The sequence below is a fragment of the Eptesicus fuscus genome, chromosome 2 (genome assembly GCF_027574615.1).
Source record: "Eptesicus fuscus isolate TK198812 chromosome 2, DD_ASM_mEF_20220401, whole genome shotgun sequence".
In the NCBI taxonomy this organism is placed as follows: domain Eukaryota; kingdom Metazoa; phylum Chordata; class Mammalia; order Chiroptera; family Vespertilionidae; genus Eptesicus; species Eptesicus fuscus.
Window position 1 is genome coordinate 15419034 of NC_072474.1, and position 17807 is coordinate 15436840.

The window sequence follows — 17807 nt, forward strand, 5'->3', positions numbered from 1 at the left end:
TACATAGTAAATTCACAAAATGATACACAGAAAAGATGCCGTGAATTTTTTTCTAGATATATAATATTTTATAACCCTATTATCATATTTCTCATGCTTACAAAGACCAGAGGATTTCTTGCTAGATGAAAATCATCCAACTCTAGAATATACTACTCAAATGTACAAAGTACACTGTAATTAGTCATATTAAAATCTTGTAACAGAAATAAAGGGGATACATGCAGGTAATATTCTTACTTTATAAACTGAATTTTTGTAAATTTTGTAATATGAAGACCCTGTTGAAAAACTGGGTGAGGTGCATACTGAAATGTATTCTCTTTAAAAAGGAAGGATAAAGGCATGCACTCGTGGTACCTTTCAAAAAGAAGATTCACTACATTAGGAGCACCTTGGTTTATTTAGTGTCTGTGACAGATTTCAGAGACCCGATGGTTCATGAAGCCCACAGTACTGAGTGTCTGGCGTTTTACAGAATAGGTTTGTCACCCCTCATCTAGCAGATTAATCCCTTGATGTGCTTTAGTAGGTTTTACTCAATATTCTGAAATTTATAGATAAGCTATGAAACAAATTGCCTTGTGAAATCCCTGGGCTTTCAAATTAATTAGAGGGTCCAATATTTGAAGACTCAGGAATTAGGAACAAGCACAAAAAGCTAGTAGTTAGTAATTTAGATGGAAACAAAGTAGAGTGACAGTGTAGCATATAACTTCCTATTATAACTGAGCAGGTATTAAAAGTATCCTCACAAAATTTGTTTAAGACATGATATTAAACCCAATGCTTTAACTACATGTCAGTTGTCTAACAATCAATATATTGTAGACATGAACTATCCTCATTATTTTCAGTGGCTGCATACTACATTTTTTATGGGTATAATAAAGTATTTCCTTATAGGTAGGCATTTACACTATCTCTAACTTTTTGCTATGCAATATTGTAATAAATATCCTTAACATACATATGTATATTTGTAACATTTACATAAATATCCTTAATGCATGTGTATGTTATATATCTTTAACATCTATGTCATACTTTATATTTATACTAGAGGCCCAGTGCACAGAATTGTGCACCAGTGGGGTCCCTTGGTATGGCCTGCTGCAATAGGGCGAAACCAGCAGTCCAATGCTGCCTGCCCCTCCTGCCTGCTGCTCCTGCTCATTCCAGCCCCACTGCGCCTGCTGAGGGCTCATGCCCTGTCAGCCTTGATCAGCAGAGGCTCGACCACTGCACAGGTGCTCTCCAGCCATGAGCCTGCATCTGGCTCCCAACTGGGGCCATTGTGTTGGTGGGGGGAAGGCCTGGGAGGCGATCAGCCCTCTCGGTGGGTAGTGGAACACCCTTGCCAGCATGGGATCTGGATCCATCCCGCTGGCTGCCTTTCACACTGGTTGGTGAGAGACATCTGACAGCCACTTTTACTAGTATATCTTTTTTCCTTGCCAAGCATGTAGGGAGGGGAAGCGGCCACGGTACCTGAGGCCAACTTCCAGAAGCCTTCAGTGCTGTCAGGATCGTGCTAGTGGTGCAGGTCCATTGGTGCCTGGCCCATTCTTCAGAGACTGGACCTGCAGGGCTACTGAGGCAGTGAGTGGCTGCTGCCAGGCTGGTGGGCTGCCTGGACAAGTTGGTCAGCTGAGTAGTGCACCTGTTGTGGGAGCACACTAACCACCAGGGACCGCTCCATTGGACAAGTCATTCAGTCATTCAGTTATTCGGTCATTCATTCTTTCAGCTGCTTAGGATTTTATATATATATATATATATACTAAAGGCACGGTAATACATATAATGACCTACTGTATGTTTTATATACATAATCTATCCTATCTAATAAAAAAGTAACATGCAAATTGACTGTCACTCCAACACACAAGATGGCTGCCCCCATGTGGTCAAAGATGGCTGCCCCAATTTGGACACAATATGGCCAACACAAGATGGCTGGCAGAGGAGGGCAGTTGTCTGCAATCAGGCCTGCAGGGGAGAGCATTTGGGGTTGACCAGGCCTCCAGGGGAGGATAGTTGGGGGTGACCAGGCCTGCAGGGGAGGGCAGTTGGGGGCAATCAGGCCTGCAGGGGAGGGCAGTTAGGGGTGACCGGGCTAGCAGAGGGAAGTTGGAGGTGACCAGGCCTCCGAGGAGGACAGTTGTGGGGGACCAGGCCAGCAGGGGAGGGCAGTTAGGAGGGACCAGGTCTGGAAGGGAGGGGAGTTGGGGGCAATCAGGCCTGCAGGAGAGGGCAGTTAGGGTTGACCAGGCTGGCAGAGGAGGGCACTTGGGGGTGACCAGGCCTCCTAGGGAGGGCAGTTTGGGGGGACCAGGCCTGCAGGGGAGGGCAGTTGTGGGGGACCAGGCCAGCAGGGGAGGGCAGTTAGGCATCGATCAGGCTGGCAGGGGAGTGGTTAGGGATTGACCAGCCTGGCAGGCAGAAGCAGTTAGGGGCAATCAGGCAGGCAGACAGGAGAACAGTTGGGAGACAGCAGTCCTGGATTGTGAGAGGGAACCCAGATTGGAGACAGTGTAGGCTGGGCTGAGGGATACCCACCACCCCACCCCATGCATGAATTTCATGCACTGGGCCTCTAGTATATATATAAAAGTCCAGTATGCAAAGTGTCCCCTTCAGAGTTTGACTGGGAGACCAGGAGTTTAATTGCTTGCTATGACATGAGTTGACCACCAGGGGTGTCACGGAAAGAAGGAAGGCCCTGGCCAGCAGCTGGCAGATGGGAAAGGGAGGCCTTGGGCCGGCACCTGGAAGGCCCTGATCGCCCTGATCACTGGCCAGGCCTAGGGAGCCTACCCATGCATGAATTTCATGCACCGGGCCTCTAGTATTATATAATTAATGTCCTTAGGATGTGTATGTGTGTTTTTATACAAGTCATGTTTTCCTGTAGGATCGGGAGCTCTGGAAATGAAGCTATTGGGATAAAAGAATGACATACTTGAAGTTTTGAAACAGACTCAATTACCCTTCAAAAAAGATGTGCCAATTTCATCTCCCAATAGTGTACAAGAATGTCTTTTCCTCCATGGGCCAAATCTGGTTGTTATATTTTTTAAAATAAAATAATTATCATTATCAGTTCCAAAATGGTAGCTCATTGTTTGTTGATTTGCATTTTTCTGATTACCAAGCAAGGTTCACTCTCTTTAGTAAAAACATAAACTTAGTTAATCAGGAATATTAGCTCAAATTGGAATTTGTTTTATAGGAAAAGAATAATCACCTGCTGTTAAGTACTGCTATAGGCTTACCTGTAAGAATCTGCATTTTCCATAAAAGAAACCTGCTGATTATCAGTTTGCTCACTGTGGCTCTGCTGACTCAGTCCAACACTGTTACTGTCATCAGCACCATCACACACGTTTCCTGATGCTTCCCTTTTACTGTTTTTCTGCTGCATTTTTTCCTTAACCTTTGAAGAAAGGTTAATATTAAGGATATTGTGATTACATTATTCATTAAAAAGGCTGTGTTTTCATGAATTTTATGAAATTAAAATTGCTATGACTTGAATGAATAAAAATATTTTGTGTGTTGAAGTTTATCATTAAATTGTTGTCAATTCTACTTCATTTCTGTTTCAGTAAAGAAGACGACTTTTCCAAGATTTCTAATAGAGCTTAATTTTGTGCTCCCGTTCATATCACATCCACTTTGTTACCTAACATTCCCCTTACCACCCCCTCCTCATTTATCTAGCAGAGACAAAGAAATAGAAGGACAAAGATGCAAAATGTGTCCTCTTCTGTCTTTCCCACCTGGGTCTTGCATTACCCAGCAGATTTAGAGGATGTGAAATTGTGAGTGAGTATCAATAGGAAGCTTTCCTCTTTCTGCACGAAGCTATTCCTGCCCCCGTTGCCTTTTACAATTTTTTTTTTCTTTAAGAATTTGAGGGTATCAAAAAAGTGGTGGCATTCATAAAATATATGAACCACAGTTTACCACAACACTGGAGCAGAATGAAACCAATGAATTGTTGGTTAATGTACAACTCTGGAAAATGAGTAATACAATCACTATAAAATCTTATAGTTAGAGGATATACAAGTAGTTATCTACTTACTTTAGCCCCATAGTTACTAATAATGGAAATAAAACCAAGGTTAAATGACCTGTCCAAACTCGGTAAGGATGCAATTCCTACCATTTTATGGCACCAAAAGAAAGAATATCTACATATATAAAAGCCTAAATAACCAGAATGACCAGTCACTATGATGTGCACCAACCATCAGGGGGCAGATGCTCAATGCAGGAGCTGCCCCCTGGTGGTCAGTGTGCTCCCACAACCAACCTCCCCCAGCCGGCCAACCTCCTGCGATCTCTTCCCGGGCCGGCAGGCCCTGGTCGCCTGATCTGGGCCTGCTGGCCAGCCTCCTGTGGTATCTCCCCTCCAGCCAGCCAACCTCCTGTGATCCCTCCCCTCTGGCCAGCAGACCCAAATTGCCTGATCGGGGCTGGGCCCCAGGCTGGGACAGGGAACTGGTGTGGGTGGTGGTGGACACTGCACGTTTCCAAGGGTGGACGAGGGCCGGCTCCTTCCTTGGGGCCATTGGCTAACCTCCCATGTCCTGTCCCTCTCCCCATCCAGCAGGCACTGATCGGCCTGCCACCCACCAGTTGTGGTGGCAGTGTGGTTCCGAGGGAAGGTGGAGGGGAGAGGCAGGGAACTGCATGGTGGTGGGGCACCAACGATGGTGGTGTCGGAGTCCGGCATCCATTCCTACCGTGCCTAGCCTGGCAACTGTCACTTCCTCTCCGGACAGGGCCTGATCGGCCTAACCCTGATCAAGGTCAGACCTAGGGATCCCACTCGTGCATGAATTTCATGCACCAGGTCTCTAGTCAGTCTATAATGCTCAATCAGATAAGTAAACAGAAAATTTCATCAAATTAATCAGGTAAATTAAGTATGATTTTGAAAAGTAATTTAATGCCTTAATGTAATGAGAGGGTTCATCCACATCCTCTATAATAAAGAGGTAATAAGAAAATTAACCCTCACACCCTCACAAGATGGCTGCCTATGATCAGGCTGGCAGGAGGGTTAGTAAGGGATGACCAAACAACTGAACAAGCAGGCTGTTTGGGGCGGCAGGGGGTTAGTGAGGGATGACCAAAAGACTGAACAACAGGCTGCATGGGACAACCAGGCCAGCAGGGGGGGCGTAAGGGGCGACCAGGCCACCTGGGGCCAGTTGGCAGCAACCAGGCTGGCAGTGGGGAGCAGTTAGGTGCGACCAGGCCGGCAGAGGTGGGCAGTTGGGAGAGATCAGGCTGGCGGGGGGGGGGGGCAGTTAGGGGTGAGCAGACCAGCAGAGGGGGGCAATTTGGGGCAAGCAGGCCGGCAGGAGTGGCAGTAAGTGGGGAATCAGGCCAATGGCGGGGGGGGGGGGGGAGGGCAGTTAGGAGCGACCAGGCAAGCAGGCAGGTGAGCAATTAGGAGCCAGTGGTCCAGGATTGTGAGAGGGATGTCCGACTGCCACCAAGGGGTCCCGGATTGGAGAGGGTGCAGGCTGGGCTGAGGGGACCATTCCCCTCCCACCCCTGTACATGAATTTCGTGTACTGTGCCTCTAGTTTTCTTATAAAGAAGCATAATAGCTCACGTTTTTTTCATCTTAAAAATCAATGAACCTCAAAACACAATATTCCCCTATAGAGAAAAACACTGATTTTATTGCAAATAATTTATGTGACCTATATGATACATACCTGTCAAAATGATAATTACCATGCTTTTATTTTTGAAAGGTGTTCTATCTCTTTTTATATTTTTTAATCTTTTCATTCCAGTTTGCATTCAACATTATTTATATTAGTTTCAGTTGTGCCACATAGTGGTTAGACAATCAGATACTTTACGAAGTGATCCCCCTGATATTTCAATACCCATCTGACACCATTCATACTGATTACAATACTAGTAGCCCAATGCACAGATTTGTGCACATTGAAAGGGTATTAACTAAAAGAAATATTTTAATATCCCTATTCGCCCTTTCTCTATAATAGAAATGTCAGAGATGAAAGAAAAATAGTAAGATGTATATGAAAATAATATATAAATTGATTAATAAGTAAACAATAACAACATGATATGACAACAAAGACATGATATAAAAACAACAAAAACAAGATATAAAAACAACAAAAACATGATATAAAAACAACATTGATAAAAACAATGACTGATAAATTGATCCAACTTATTCTAATATCTCCCTGTATACCACATTAAGAATAAAAGCACTTTCAGAGTGCTTGACTAATTTCCCTTGTGATGAAGTATTTACAACTTTAATGTCACAGGCTCTTCTATCTTGAGAGAAAGCAACATATAACTGACCATGTGCGAAATCGGGTTCAGGAAATAATATCCATACTCTGTCTAGAGTTTGTCCTTGTGATTTATTAATAGTCATCACAAACGCTGGCATCATGGGAAACTCTCTTCAAATTAATTTAAATGGGAGGCCAGTGTCAGACAAGGACAATCAATTCTTAGAATCAGAACAACTTCTCCTTTCACACAACCTGTTAATATTTTAGCTTCGATTATGTTAGGTCGCAATCTTGTGATAATAAATCTAGTACCATTACAAAGACACCATTTACTATTAAGATTTCACAGTGGCATGATGTTTGCACCTATTTTCAATTCTAATTTATGACATGGCATTCCCAAAGGAGTAATACTATTAGGAAACTCAATGGGAAAATTTTTCCCTCTGGGATCATCTGTTGAATCAATGGAATCATCCCTCTAATAGGTGTGAAAGTCTCCATCAAGTATATCCAAAATTTCTTCATTTAATTTATGAACATGCTCATTTTTAGGACAAAGAATCACACGTTTAGATATATATTTAATAGTATCTATAGATATACTATTTCCAAAGGTAGCTTCAATAATAGATCTGTAAAAAAATCATTTCACGGGGGATTTCAATAATATCCATTCCTAAACGAAAACTGCTATCAAGTTTGCCATCTCCAAGTTTTACTAAACATTCCTGATAAGCAGAATCCTATGATCTCATATTTGTTTTAAGGGACAACTGTCTACAGTACTTTAAGCTTGTTTGTACTATGGCTGATGGCATAGCATGAGGCACAACCCTGAGACATTGTCGAAAATCCCCTCCAAGGAGAACTTTCCCACCAAATGCAACATTCAAATTCATACTTTCTCTTAGTAATCTGCCTATGGCGTTTATATCATGACTGGATGCCATGGTGCACTCATCAATAATGAGAAGTTGGGCCTTTTTAATGGTTTTAGCAACTTCACTTTTTATATCGAGTCTAGAAATTGAAGTTTCATTGGCACCAGCAAGAGCTTTATATGTATCACGCATGCAGGAGTCAATGGTTATTTTTAAATTGCCAGTGCGCGTCATATGTACCAGCAGGTCGGTTGGTTGGATGGTTGGACGGATGTATGGCCAGTCACTTAGCCTTTTATATATATAGATGGCTGACTATATTCTCTCTGCTGTACTTGACATCCCTGTGACTATTCTGTAATACCAATTTGTACTTGTTGATCTCTTTACTTTTGACCCACTCTACCATCCCCATTCCCTCTGGCATCCATCAATCAGATCTCTGTTATCTATGAACATCTTTTAAATTTCTTAGATCATTTATTTTGCTCTTTACATTCCACATATAAGTGCAATCACATGGGACTTATCTTTCTCTGACTTATTTGACTTAGCACACTGCCCTCTAGGTCCATCCATGCTGTCACAAATGGGAAGATTTCAGGTTTTTTATGGCATCATCATACTTTATTAAACAATATAATGTAAAGATTCAACTCAACAAACACATCTGAGAGTTATGATAAAAAATATATATGAAAGTACATGTGTTTGTCATCAAAATATCTAAATAATATTCCAATGATGATGTACAATACAGGTGGGCACTTGAAATATTGGGGCGACTAGGTTGTAAAGTATATGTTTATCTAATCACCATGCTATCTATACATGTGAAACTAATACAAAATAATATTGAATGTGAACTGTAACTAAAACGTAAAATAAAAAAATAATATCTTGATGTGATCATATTGGAAGTCTAAATTCCAAGGTTTTCAGTAAACCATAGAAGATTTACATTATAGCACAAAAATAGATAAGTTTAGTTGAGGATATTTGTTTATTTCCCTCCTCTCAGTCATAGCTTCCTTCAATTTTATTGTTTCTGGGATGCTATTTATGGGTATTTTTAAATTGATTTCAGAGAGAAGGGGGAGAGAGAGAGAGAGAGAGAGAGAGAGAGAGATAACAGAGAAAGATCGATCGGATGTCTCCTGCACACCCTCTACTGCAGATTCAGCCACAACTCAGGCATGTGCCCTCACCCTGAATTCAATCAGGAACCTCTTGGTTCATGGATCAATGCTCAACCACTGAGCCACACTGGCCAGGCTATGGGATGTAAATTATATTTAAACCAATGAACTTAAGAAATAAAACAATCCTAGTGCTTATTACATTTTTTAAACACTTTCCTTTATACTTTTACTGGTTCAGAAGATGACATGGTACATAGCTAAATTAGTTTCCCACTTCATAGGGAAGACTGACAGACTTGCGAACAAACCTGAGAATGTTTTCTTAAAGTCCTATTAATCAGTTGACTGAATCTATTCATATTTATAATTACATATTTTGACAACCTAATTTTACACACAAACTTTTTTCAGAATGGATAAGAGAATTGATAAAGAGAAAAAACAAAGAGTAGCAGCAAATGAAGGTCTACCTCTTTTTGAAGTTGAATTTTCTCTTTTTTCCAAGCCAGGTATTCTACTTTTAACATGTCTACGTCATTCTTAAGGCTTTGAAAATTTTCTTCAATTACATATACTCCAGGTGTTCTGTCATTGTGCAGTGCAGAGGAACTCTCATCTTTTAATTTAGAGTCCATGCTTTTACAATAATTAGCACTGCAATTATCTGCACATAATGGCTTCTGGAACAAGTCTTGATTTCGCCTTATTTCCTTATAAGTATTTGTAACAGCAGGCATATCATGGCTTTTTAATTCAATCATGGGTTTTGTTTCATTGCAGCGAACAAGCCACAAATCAAAATGGCTTTTCGGATCACTAGACTGAGGTGTAGGTCCGATGCCTAATTTCCAATCCGTGGTATTTGGGTTCATATTTTTTGTCATCTGCTTGGCAAACTCTTGGTCTTCTATCACTTCAGATGTAACTATTGAGTGTCTTACTTTTTTATTTTCTGTATCATTATAAAAACTCTCCTCATTTGGGTTTAAAATATGTTCAGTGTCAGGTTTGTGATCATTTTCAGAGTATAATTCCTTTTCTGTTAAAGGAATCTCAGAAGAAGACGACGAGGGAGAGTCTGTCTGGGACCCAGGGTCTGCATGAGATGGAGAAACAATTTTAAGAGTGGGTTCTTCTCGTTCAGGAAGTGTTTGCAATGCTGCAGAGACAGACATTCCAAATGCATCTTTCCCCTCCCAATTAAGCATTTTACTTGTCAAGTTAGAAGGCATTTGTCTTAAGCTTGCTCCTCCTTTAGAGTTATCACCTGGTGGCTCTTCCTCAGGGCACTCAGTCATTTTTAACTTCATAGAAAATTCATGTGACTTCTGCTTTGACTCATCTCTGGAAAGTTGTAAGTTCTTCCTCTGCTCTAATGTGCCTTGTTTGATGCACATTTCCTCATCCCTTTGCATAGAAGGGTGTCCTGAATATGCAGATGTATCCTCTTTGTCACATGCCCTATTTATTTGTGATTCTTGAGACATTTTTTCTAGATGCAAAGGTGGAAGATGAATTTGCTTGCTTTGATTTTCAGATGTCTTTGCTGTCAGGATACATGTTTTTGAAATAACTTTATCCTTAAGTAATCAAGTGTGAACAAAGAAAAATTAGAATGTAGTTAAAATTTCACTGTTAGGATTATTAATCTATGATTAGCTACTCCCAAATCACAGAATTGAAACTAAGAAGTAAAAAAATAACTTGCCTTGGCCTAAATAAAAAGAAAAGTATGAACCTAATTTTGACAAAAATAAATTATTAGCTGAGTTTTAACATTACAAAGCTTCCTTCCTCACTTAAAATATTTCACCTCACCATATCCTAAATATTGAGCCCTTGCAGTGTATTTCAGCAGTTTTTAGGGGTGATCCAAGATGGAGGCAAAAGAGGTGAAAATTAAGTCCCCTCCTCACTGAGCCAAATTGGAATGACAACTAAATTATATAACTTCCAACCTGAACACTCGCTGAACATTAGTCTTATAACCAAGGATCTACAGAAGAAGCCTCAGCTACACTGGCAGGAAGGACAGAGATTCCAAAAGGCTGCCCCCTACCCCCGGCATCCACTTGTGGTGGCTGAGAATGCAGAGGCATGTCTCAGTGCGATGGTCCCCTCGAGGAGCATGTTGTCTCAACCTGACGCTGGGCTCCCAGCCCTGAGAACCAGAGCTGGGAAGGGGAGCCCACATGACATCTGGCTGTCCTTCAGGAAGAGGTGGGAGTCTGAGAGAAACCCAGGAGTCTTCTTAAAGGGCCAACACATGAGTATCATTCCCACCACTCACCCTGGGCCTATGAAGAAAGGCTCAGAGTGCACTGGGAGTCATGTGAGGAGGCTGCTTTGTGTGGCTCTGGGCGAGAGCTGAGGGGATGGCCTCTGGGTGCCCTCCCTGTGCTGAGTCCCTCTCCCACAATGCCCACAGATGCCATCACCCCTGGGTCAAGTCCTCCCTTCCTTATGGCCTCAGACCGGGGAATATCCTAGCCCATCATCCTGAATCCTTGTTCCCGACCCTGTGGAGCTACACAGTGCAAAGGAGCCAGCTGCCTGGGCCCAGGGTGTACACTTTCATGGGGGTCTCTTAAGGAGGTCAGGATGGACTCAGGGGGTGTCAGAGACTGAGTTGTGTGACTTTGGGTTGGGGGCTTTGATTCCCTTGCTGGTCTAACTGAGGCCACCATTCCAGTGCTGAGCCCTCTCCTTACACAGCCAAATCTTGATACTTGGGGCCCGATGAATTCTGTTGGCCTTACCCTCATGACTCCCTGAGGCCCCACCCCACCACAAAGATCCACAGGTCTCCAATGGGTTATAACTGGCACTTGTATACCCTGGGACTTGTGCTCAGTGGCCTCACACCCAGAAATAAAGCTGAGTTTAAATCTATATCAAACTGGTAAACACCACTTGCACCTACCTGATGACTCACTTACCTCATGCAACTCACATACCAACAGGAGCTCTTTCAGAGAATGACCCCAACAGGAAGCTGGTAAGTTGAGGTGGATCTCAGAGTGACATGGGCCTTTTGCTCCGCTGGTGGAAGGAGGCATTGCTGTGCAGCACGGCCCCTTCAGGTGCACCGAGGCCCAGCAGAGGCAGTCACAAACTGGACCGCTTTGTTGCTCCACACAGGTAGCCCAGGGGAAATCACAGGGAGAGACTGACATTGACTTGCCACAGAGTCCCTCTGAAGAGGCCCCAGAACCAATACACCCAGTGGGGGACTTCAGAGCATGACCCAATTAGCTCCACAAGCAGAACACCTGAACAGAAATCTGGGCAGGCAACACACCGAGCTGGCATGAGGCATGAATTACTTGACATGGGGTCAGTGTTTGAACAGCAGCTTGTATACTGTGTGTAGTCAGTCAGCATGAAGATCAACCCCATCCATGAACAGGCCAATAGCAATGAAAACTCTACCAAAGGAGGGCTCAAATAACACAATAACACATACAAGTGACATTCCTGGAGCACCTAGGTCAGGTGATCAGGAAGGTTGTACCAATGTGCCTCACTAGACACCTAATACATAAGGCCATTATACAAAGGCTGGGAGGCAAAGCAGATCTACCCCATACACAGAAACAAATACTATGTGGCAGCTAAAATGGAGAGACAAACATGCCCCAAATGAAAGAATGGGAGAAATCCCCAGAAAAAAAACAAAAACTAAATGAAATGAGGCAAGATACAGAGTTCAACAATATGGTTACAAAGATGCTCAGGAACATAGTGAGAACTTCAACAAAGAAATAGCAAGTATAAAAAGGTCAAAGAAACGATGTAAGATAACCACTCAGAAATAAAAAATATGACATCTGAAATGAAAAATACATGAAAAGGAATCAACAGCAGATTAGATGACACAGAGAATAGAATCTTTTTTAGAAAAATAAATTTTATTGATTTCAGAGAGGTAGGTATAGGGAGAAAGAGAGATAAAAACATCTATCATGAGAAAGAATCATTGATCAGTTGCCTCCTGCACGCCCCACACTGGGGATCAAGCCCACAACCTGAGCATATGTCCTGACATGGAATCAAAGCATGACCTCTAGTTTATAGGTCAACATTCAACCTATGAGCTATGCCAGCTGGGTGAGAATAGAATCTTTGATTTAGAAGACGTGGTAGCAGAAAACACCCAATTAGAACAGAAATAATTTTTTTTAATAGGGCTAGTTTAAAGGACTTCTAGGACAACAAAAAAGCATAGCAAGATCCACATTATAGAGGTACCAGAAAGGGGAGAGAGAGAGAAAAAAAACTGAGAACCGATTTGAAGAAATAATGACTGAAAACTTCCCTGTTTGGGTGAAGAAAAAGGAGACACAAGTGCAGGACACAAAGAGAGTCCCATACAAGAGGCCTATAGTAAGACACTGCATAATTAAAATGGCAAAGACTAAAGATAAAAAGAGGATCTTAAAAGCTAAAAGAGAAAAACAGATAGTTACCTACAAGGAAGGCCCCATAAGACTATCAGATGCTTTCTCAACAGAAACATTTCAGGCTGGTAGGGATTGGTACAAAATATTCAAAGTGATGAAAAAGAAGGACCTACAACCAACACTATTCTACCCAGCAAAGGTATCATGTAAAATTGAAGAAGAGATAAAGATCTTTCCACATAACTTAAAGGAGTTCCTCTAAAAAAAAAAAAAAAAGACAGTATTAGAGGAAATATTAAAGAGACTTTATATAAAGAAAAAGAAAAAAGGCAGGGACATCATTATTATGGGTAGCAATAATTACAAAGAATAAAATGGCAATATGTGGGTACTATCAATAATCTCTTAAATTGTATATGGATTAAATGCTTCAATCAGGAAACAGAGAGTACATGGATGGATAGGGAAACAAGATCCTTACATGTGCTGTCTACAAAAGACCCACCTCAACAAAAGATATACACATACTGAAAGTAAAGAAATGGAAAAAGGTATTTCCTGAAAATGCAAGCAAAAAAAAAGGCCCTGGTCTGGTGGCTCAATTTGTTAGAGTATTGTCCCGATACCCCAAGTTTGAGAGTTCAGTCTCTCATCAGGGCATATACAAGAAGCAACCAATGAGTGCATAAATAAATGGAACAACAAATTAATGTTTTTCTCTGTCTCTCTTGGTCTGTCTTTCTCTCCCTTCCTCTCTCTCAAAACAATAAATTAAAAAATTAATTAAACACATTTTTGCTTTGCCAGTGTGCTCAGTGGTCAAGTGTCCACCCAGGAAATAAGAGTTCACTTGTTTGATTCCTGGTCAGGGAACATGCCTAGGTTACAGGCCCAATCCCCAGGAGAGACCATGCAGGAGGCAGAGGATTGATGTTTCTCTCTCACTGATGTTTATATTTCTCTATCCATTTCCCTTCTTTTCTCTCTCAAATCAATAAATCATCCTTAGCTGGTTTGGCTCAGTGGACAGTGTTAACTTGCAGACAGATGGGTCCCATGTTCCATTCTCTTCAAGGCATATGCCAATATATATATATATATATATATATATATATATATATATATATATATATATATATTTTTATAATTTTTAATAAAACAAAATATATTTAAAAAATTTTTTTTCAACCACAAAGAAAAGCCTGGGTAGAAATACTTAAGTCAGATAAAATAGAAGTTAAATCTGAGGCTATAAAAAGAGACACAGAGGCCATTACATAATGATATGGGATCAATCCAACAAGAAGAAATAACCCTTATAAACATACTAGAGGTGCAGTGCACCAAATTTATGCACTGGGGGGGGGGGCGGGGAGTGGGAAGAGTGTCCCTCAGCCCAACCTGTATCCTCTCCAATCTGGGACCCCTCAGGGGATGTCCAACTGCAGTCAGATATCCCTCTCATAATACAAGACTGCTGGCTCCCAACTGCATGCCTGCCTGCCTGCTTGATTGACCCTAACCAATTCTGCCTGCCAGCCTGATCACCCCCTAACCAATCCCCTGCCAGCCTGATTGACTCCTAATGCTTCCCTGCTCCCCTGACAGCCCCATCACACCCAACTTCCCTCCCCTGCTGGCCTGGTCGCCCCTAACTGCCCTCCCCTGCAGGCCTGGTCCACCCCAGCTGCCCTCCTCTGCTGGCCTGGTCGCCACTAACTGCCCTCCCCTGCAGTCCTGGTCCACCCCACCTGCCCTCCTCTGCTGGCCTGGTTGACACTAACTGCAGGCCATCTTGTTACCATATGGGGGTGGCCATCTTGTGATGACATGGGGGCGGCCATCTTTTGCAAGGGTGTGATGGGCAATTTGCATATTACCTCTTTATTATATAGGCTATGCACCCACCAGAGGAGCATTTAAATTTATAATGCAAATACTGAAACAATCATAGTTAGGGTGTTAAATACCCCATTGACATCAATGGATAGATCTTCCAAAAATAAAAAAATCAGGAAGGTAACAGCACCCTTAAAGGACCCATTTTATGAGATGAATTTCATTGATTTTTTTCAGAGCATTACACCCTTTAACTGCAGAGTATTCATTTTCATCAAGTGCACATGGAACATTTTCCAAGATAGACCATGTGTTAGGCCATAAAACAAGCCTCAGTAAATTTAAAAAGCCTGAAATCATTTTACATATCTTCTCCAGTGACAATAAGTGTGCATCTATTAATAATCACTTTACATGTAAATGGCTTAAATGTTCCAATCAAAAAACACAGAGTAGGTGAATAGACAAGAAAACAAGACTCCTACATGTGCTGTCTACAATAGAACCACATCAGCAAAAGATATACACAGACTGAAAGTAAAGTGATGGAAAAGGATATTTCCTCAAAATGCAAACTAAAAAGGCCCTATCCTGGTAGCTCAGTTGGCTAGAGCATTGTCCCAAGTTTGTAGCTTCAATCTCTCATCAGGGCACATACAAGAAGCAACCAACTAACCAAACAACAAATCAATGTTTCCCTCTCTGTCTCTCTGTCTGTCTATCTGCCTGCCTCTCACTCTCTCTTTCTTTCTTTTGTCTCAATAAGTAAAAAAAAAAATTAATTAAAAAATTATTCGGGAGAACCAAGGTGGTGGCATAGGTAAAATGCCTGTACTTGCTGCCTCCCACAACCACATCAACATTACAACTAAAATACAGAACTATCATCCAGAATCACTGGAAATCTGGCTGAGTGGAAGTTCTACAACTAGAGAAGTAAAGAAGAAAGCACACTGAGACTGGTAGTAGGTGCAGAGGCTCAGAACGGGCTTATCCAGCACCCGGATGTGTCGCTTTCTTAATCAGGAGGGAGATTGCCTCTGCAGAGGCCACCCAGAGGAGCGAGAGGTCCCAGCCCCACACCAGACACCCAGCCCAGGGTTCCAGAGCTCGGGAAAGAAGTCACTATGGGAGTAAGAACTACGGGCTGTAAATACCAGTGCAGATTGGGGCTGAGTGACACACAGGCTGCTGGAGACCTAGCTGCTCCTCTTAAAAGGCCAACACCATGAACTGAACTTACAAGCTCCCACTTCCTCTGACCTCCAGTGCCAGGCGAGGCTCTGGGAGACCCAGACACATACAAGGAGAACTGGACTGTCTGGTATTGGGGCAGGAACTCAGGGGCAGCTTTCTTCCAGATGCAGGTGCTTGAAGGGGTCATTGTTCCCATGCTGAGACCTCCCAGTGCAGCGCTGACTGGTAGCCATTTCTGGTTGCTCTGCCCTGGTGATTCCCTGAGACCCTGTCCCACCCAATTTACAACCCCCAAGCTGTGCTCAGTGGCTTTTGCATATGAATGGTCTGACCTTTCTCAGGCTAAAATCTGTCAAACAAGCTGCAGCTGGCTCAGGCAGCCCCAAACCTATCAATAAAAGGCAGCACCAGCCTGCCTTGCTTCACAGTTGGGCCTCATCTGGGCAATTTCAAACCTGATACAAAGAGGAGGAATCTGCAGATTTCTCTGTAGCTCCTGCTGGATGGCCCCAAGCAGTGGCTGACTTAGCACCTCTCTGGAGACCCAAGATCCAGTGTACCAGTGATCAGTGTGAGACCATACCAGATTACAACTCTTCACATCCATAAGCGGCACACTTAGGGGACAGACTCAGTGAGCACCTAATCCCCACTGAAGCAAGACCTGTTCCATAAGGGTGTCTCCTGCACAGCAGCTCTCCCACTGTAGTTGCAACTGATCCCCACAGCCAATTGGTCTGGAGGTCAATTCCTCCCAGAGACGTTAATAGCAATCAATGTTCAACTACAACAAAACTGTGCCCACAAAAGGGTGCACCAAGAGTGTCCACCTTGAGTGATTGGGGAGGCTGAGCCACTGAGCCCTATAAGACACCTACTACACAAGGCCACTCTATCAACTCAAGGAGACTTAGCAGCTACCCAATACATAGAAACAAACACAGGGAAGCAGCCAAAATGCGGAGACAAAGAAACATGTCACAAATGGAAGAAATGGAAGAACCTTAACTACTGGATATATAGTTCAAAACCATGGTTATAAGGTTACTCAAAAATCTTCTAAAAACTTCTGAGGAACTTAGTGAGACTTTCAAGGATCTTAGTGAGAATGCAAAAAAAAAAAAAAATAGAAAAGGACCAGACAGAAATTAAGCATACACTGACTGCAATAAAGAATAATATACAGGGATTCAACAGTGGACTAGAGGATCCTGAGAATCAAATCAATTATTTGAAATATGAGGAAGCAAAAAACACCCAACCAGAAAAGAAAAAAGAATCCAAAAATATGAGGATAGTGTAAGGAGCCTGTGGGACAATTTCAAATATACCAACATCTGAATTATGGGAGTACCAGAAGAAGAAAGAGAGCAAGATATTGAAAACCTATTTGAAGAAATAATGATAGAAAACTTCCCTACTTGGTGAAAGAAATTGACTTACAAGTCCTGGAAGCACAGAGAACCCTAAACAAGAGGAACAGTTAGTTACCTACACATGGGTACCCATATGACTGTCAGCTGATTTCTCAACAGAAACTTTGCAGGCCAGTAGGGAATGGCAAGAAATATTCAAAGTGATGAATAGCAACAACCTACAACAAAGATTACTCTAACCAGCAAAGCTATCATTTAGAATTGAAGGTCATATAAAGAGCTTCACAGACAAGAATAAGCTAAAGGGGTTCATCACCACCAAACCAGTATGATATGAAATGCTAAAGGGTATTTTTTAAGAAGAAGAAGGTAAAGATAAAAAATTTGAACAACAAAGTGATAACAAATACATATCTATCAACAACTGAATCTAAAAATCAAATGAATAAAAAATCTGATGAACAGAATAAACTGGTAAATGGAAAAGAATCAGGGGCATGGAAATGGAAAAGACTGACCATTCTCATAGGGAAGTGGGTGTGAGGGTGTGTGGGAAGAGATTAGACAAAGATCTTATATGAATGTATGCATTACCTATGGACACAGACAATAGGGTGGTGAGGGCCTGGGGTGGGGGAAAACAGGTAGAGGG

At 42.2% G+C, this 17807-nt stretch overlaps 1 protein-coding gene across 1 annotated transcript in view; it reads right to left on the bottom strand.

Moving 5' to 3' along the window:
- Positions 1-17807, bottom strand: part of LOC114229535 (ankyrin repeat domain-containing protein 26-like) — a 69152-nt gene that overhangs the window by 14779 nt on the left and 36566 nt on the right. The window contains exons 8-10 of the mRNA XM_054724683.1: positions 11280-11509; positions 8811-9920; positions 3279-3439 (exon numbers count right to left, since the gene is read on the bottom strand). Coding sequence (XP_054580658.1) covers positions 3279-3439; positions 8811-9920; positions 11280-11509 — 1501 coding nt within the window. The remainder of the gene's footprint in view (positions 1-3278; positions 3440-8810; positions 9921-11279; positions 11510-17807) is intronic.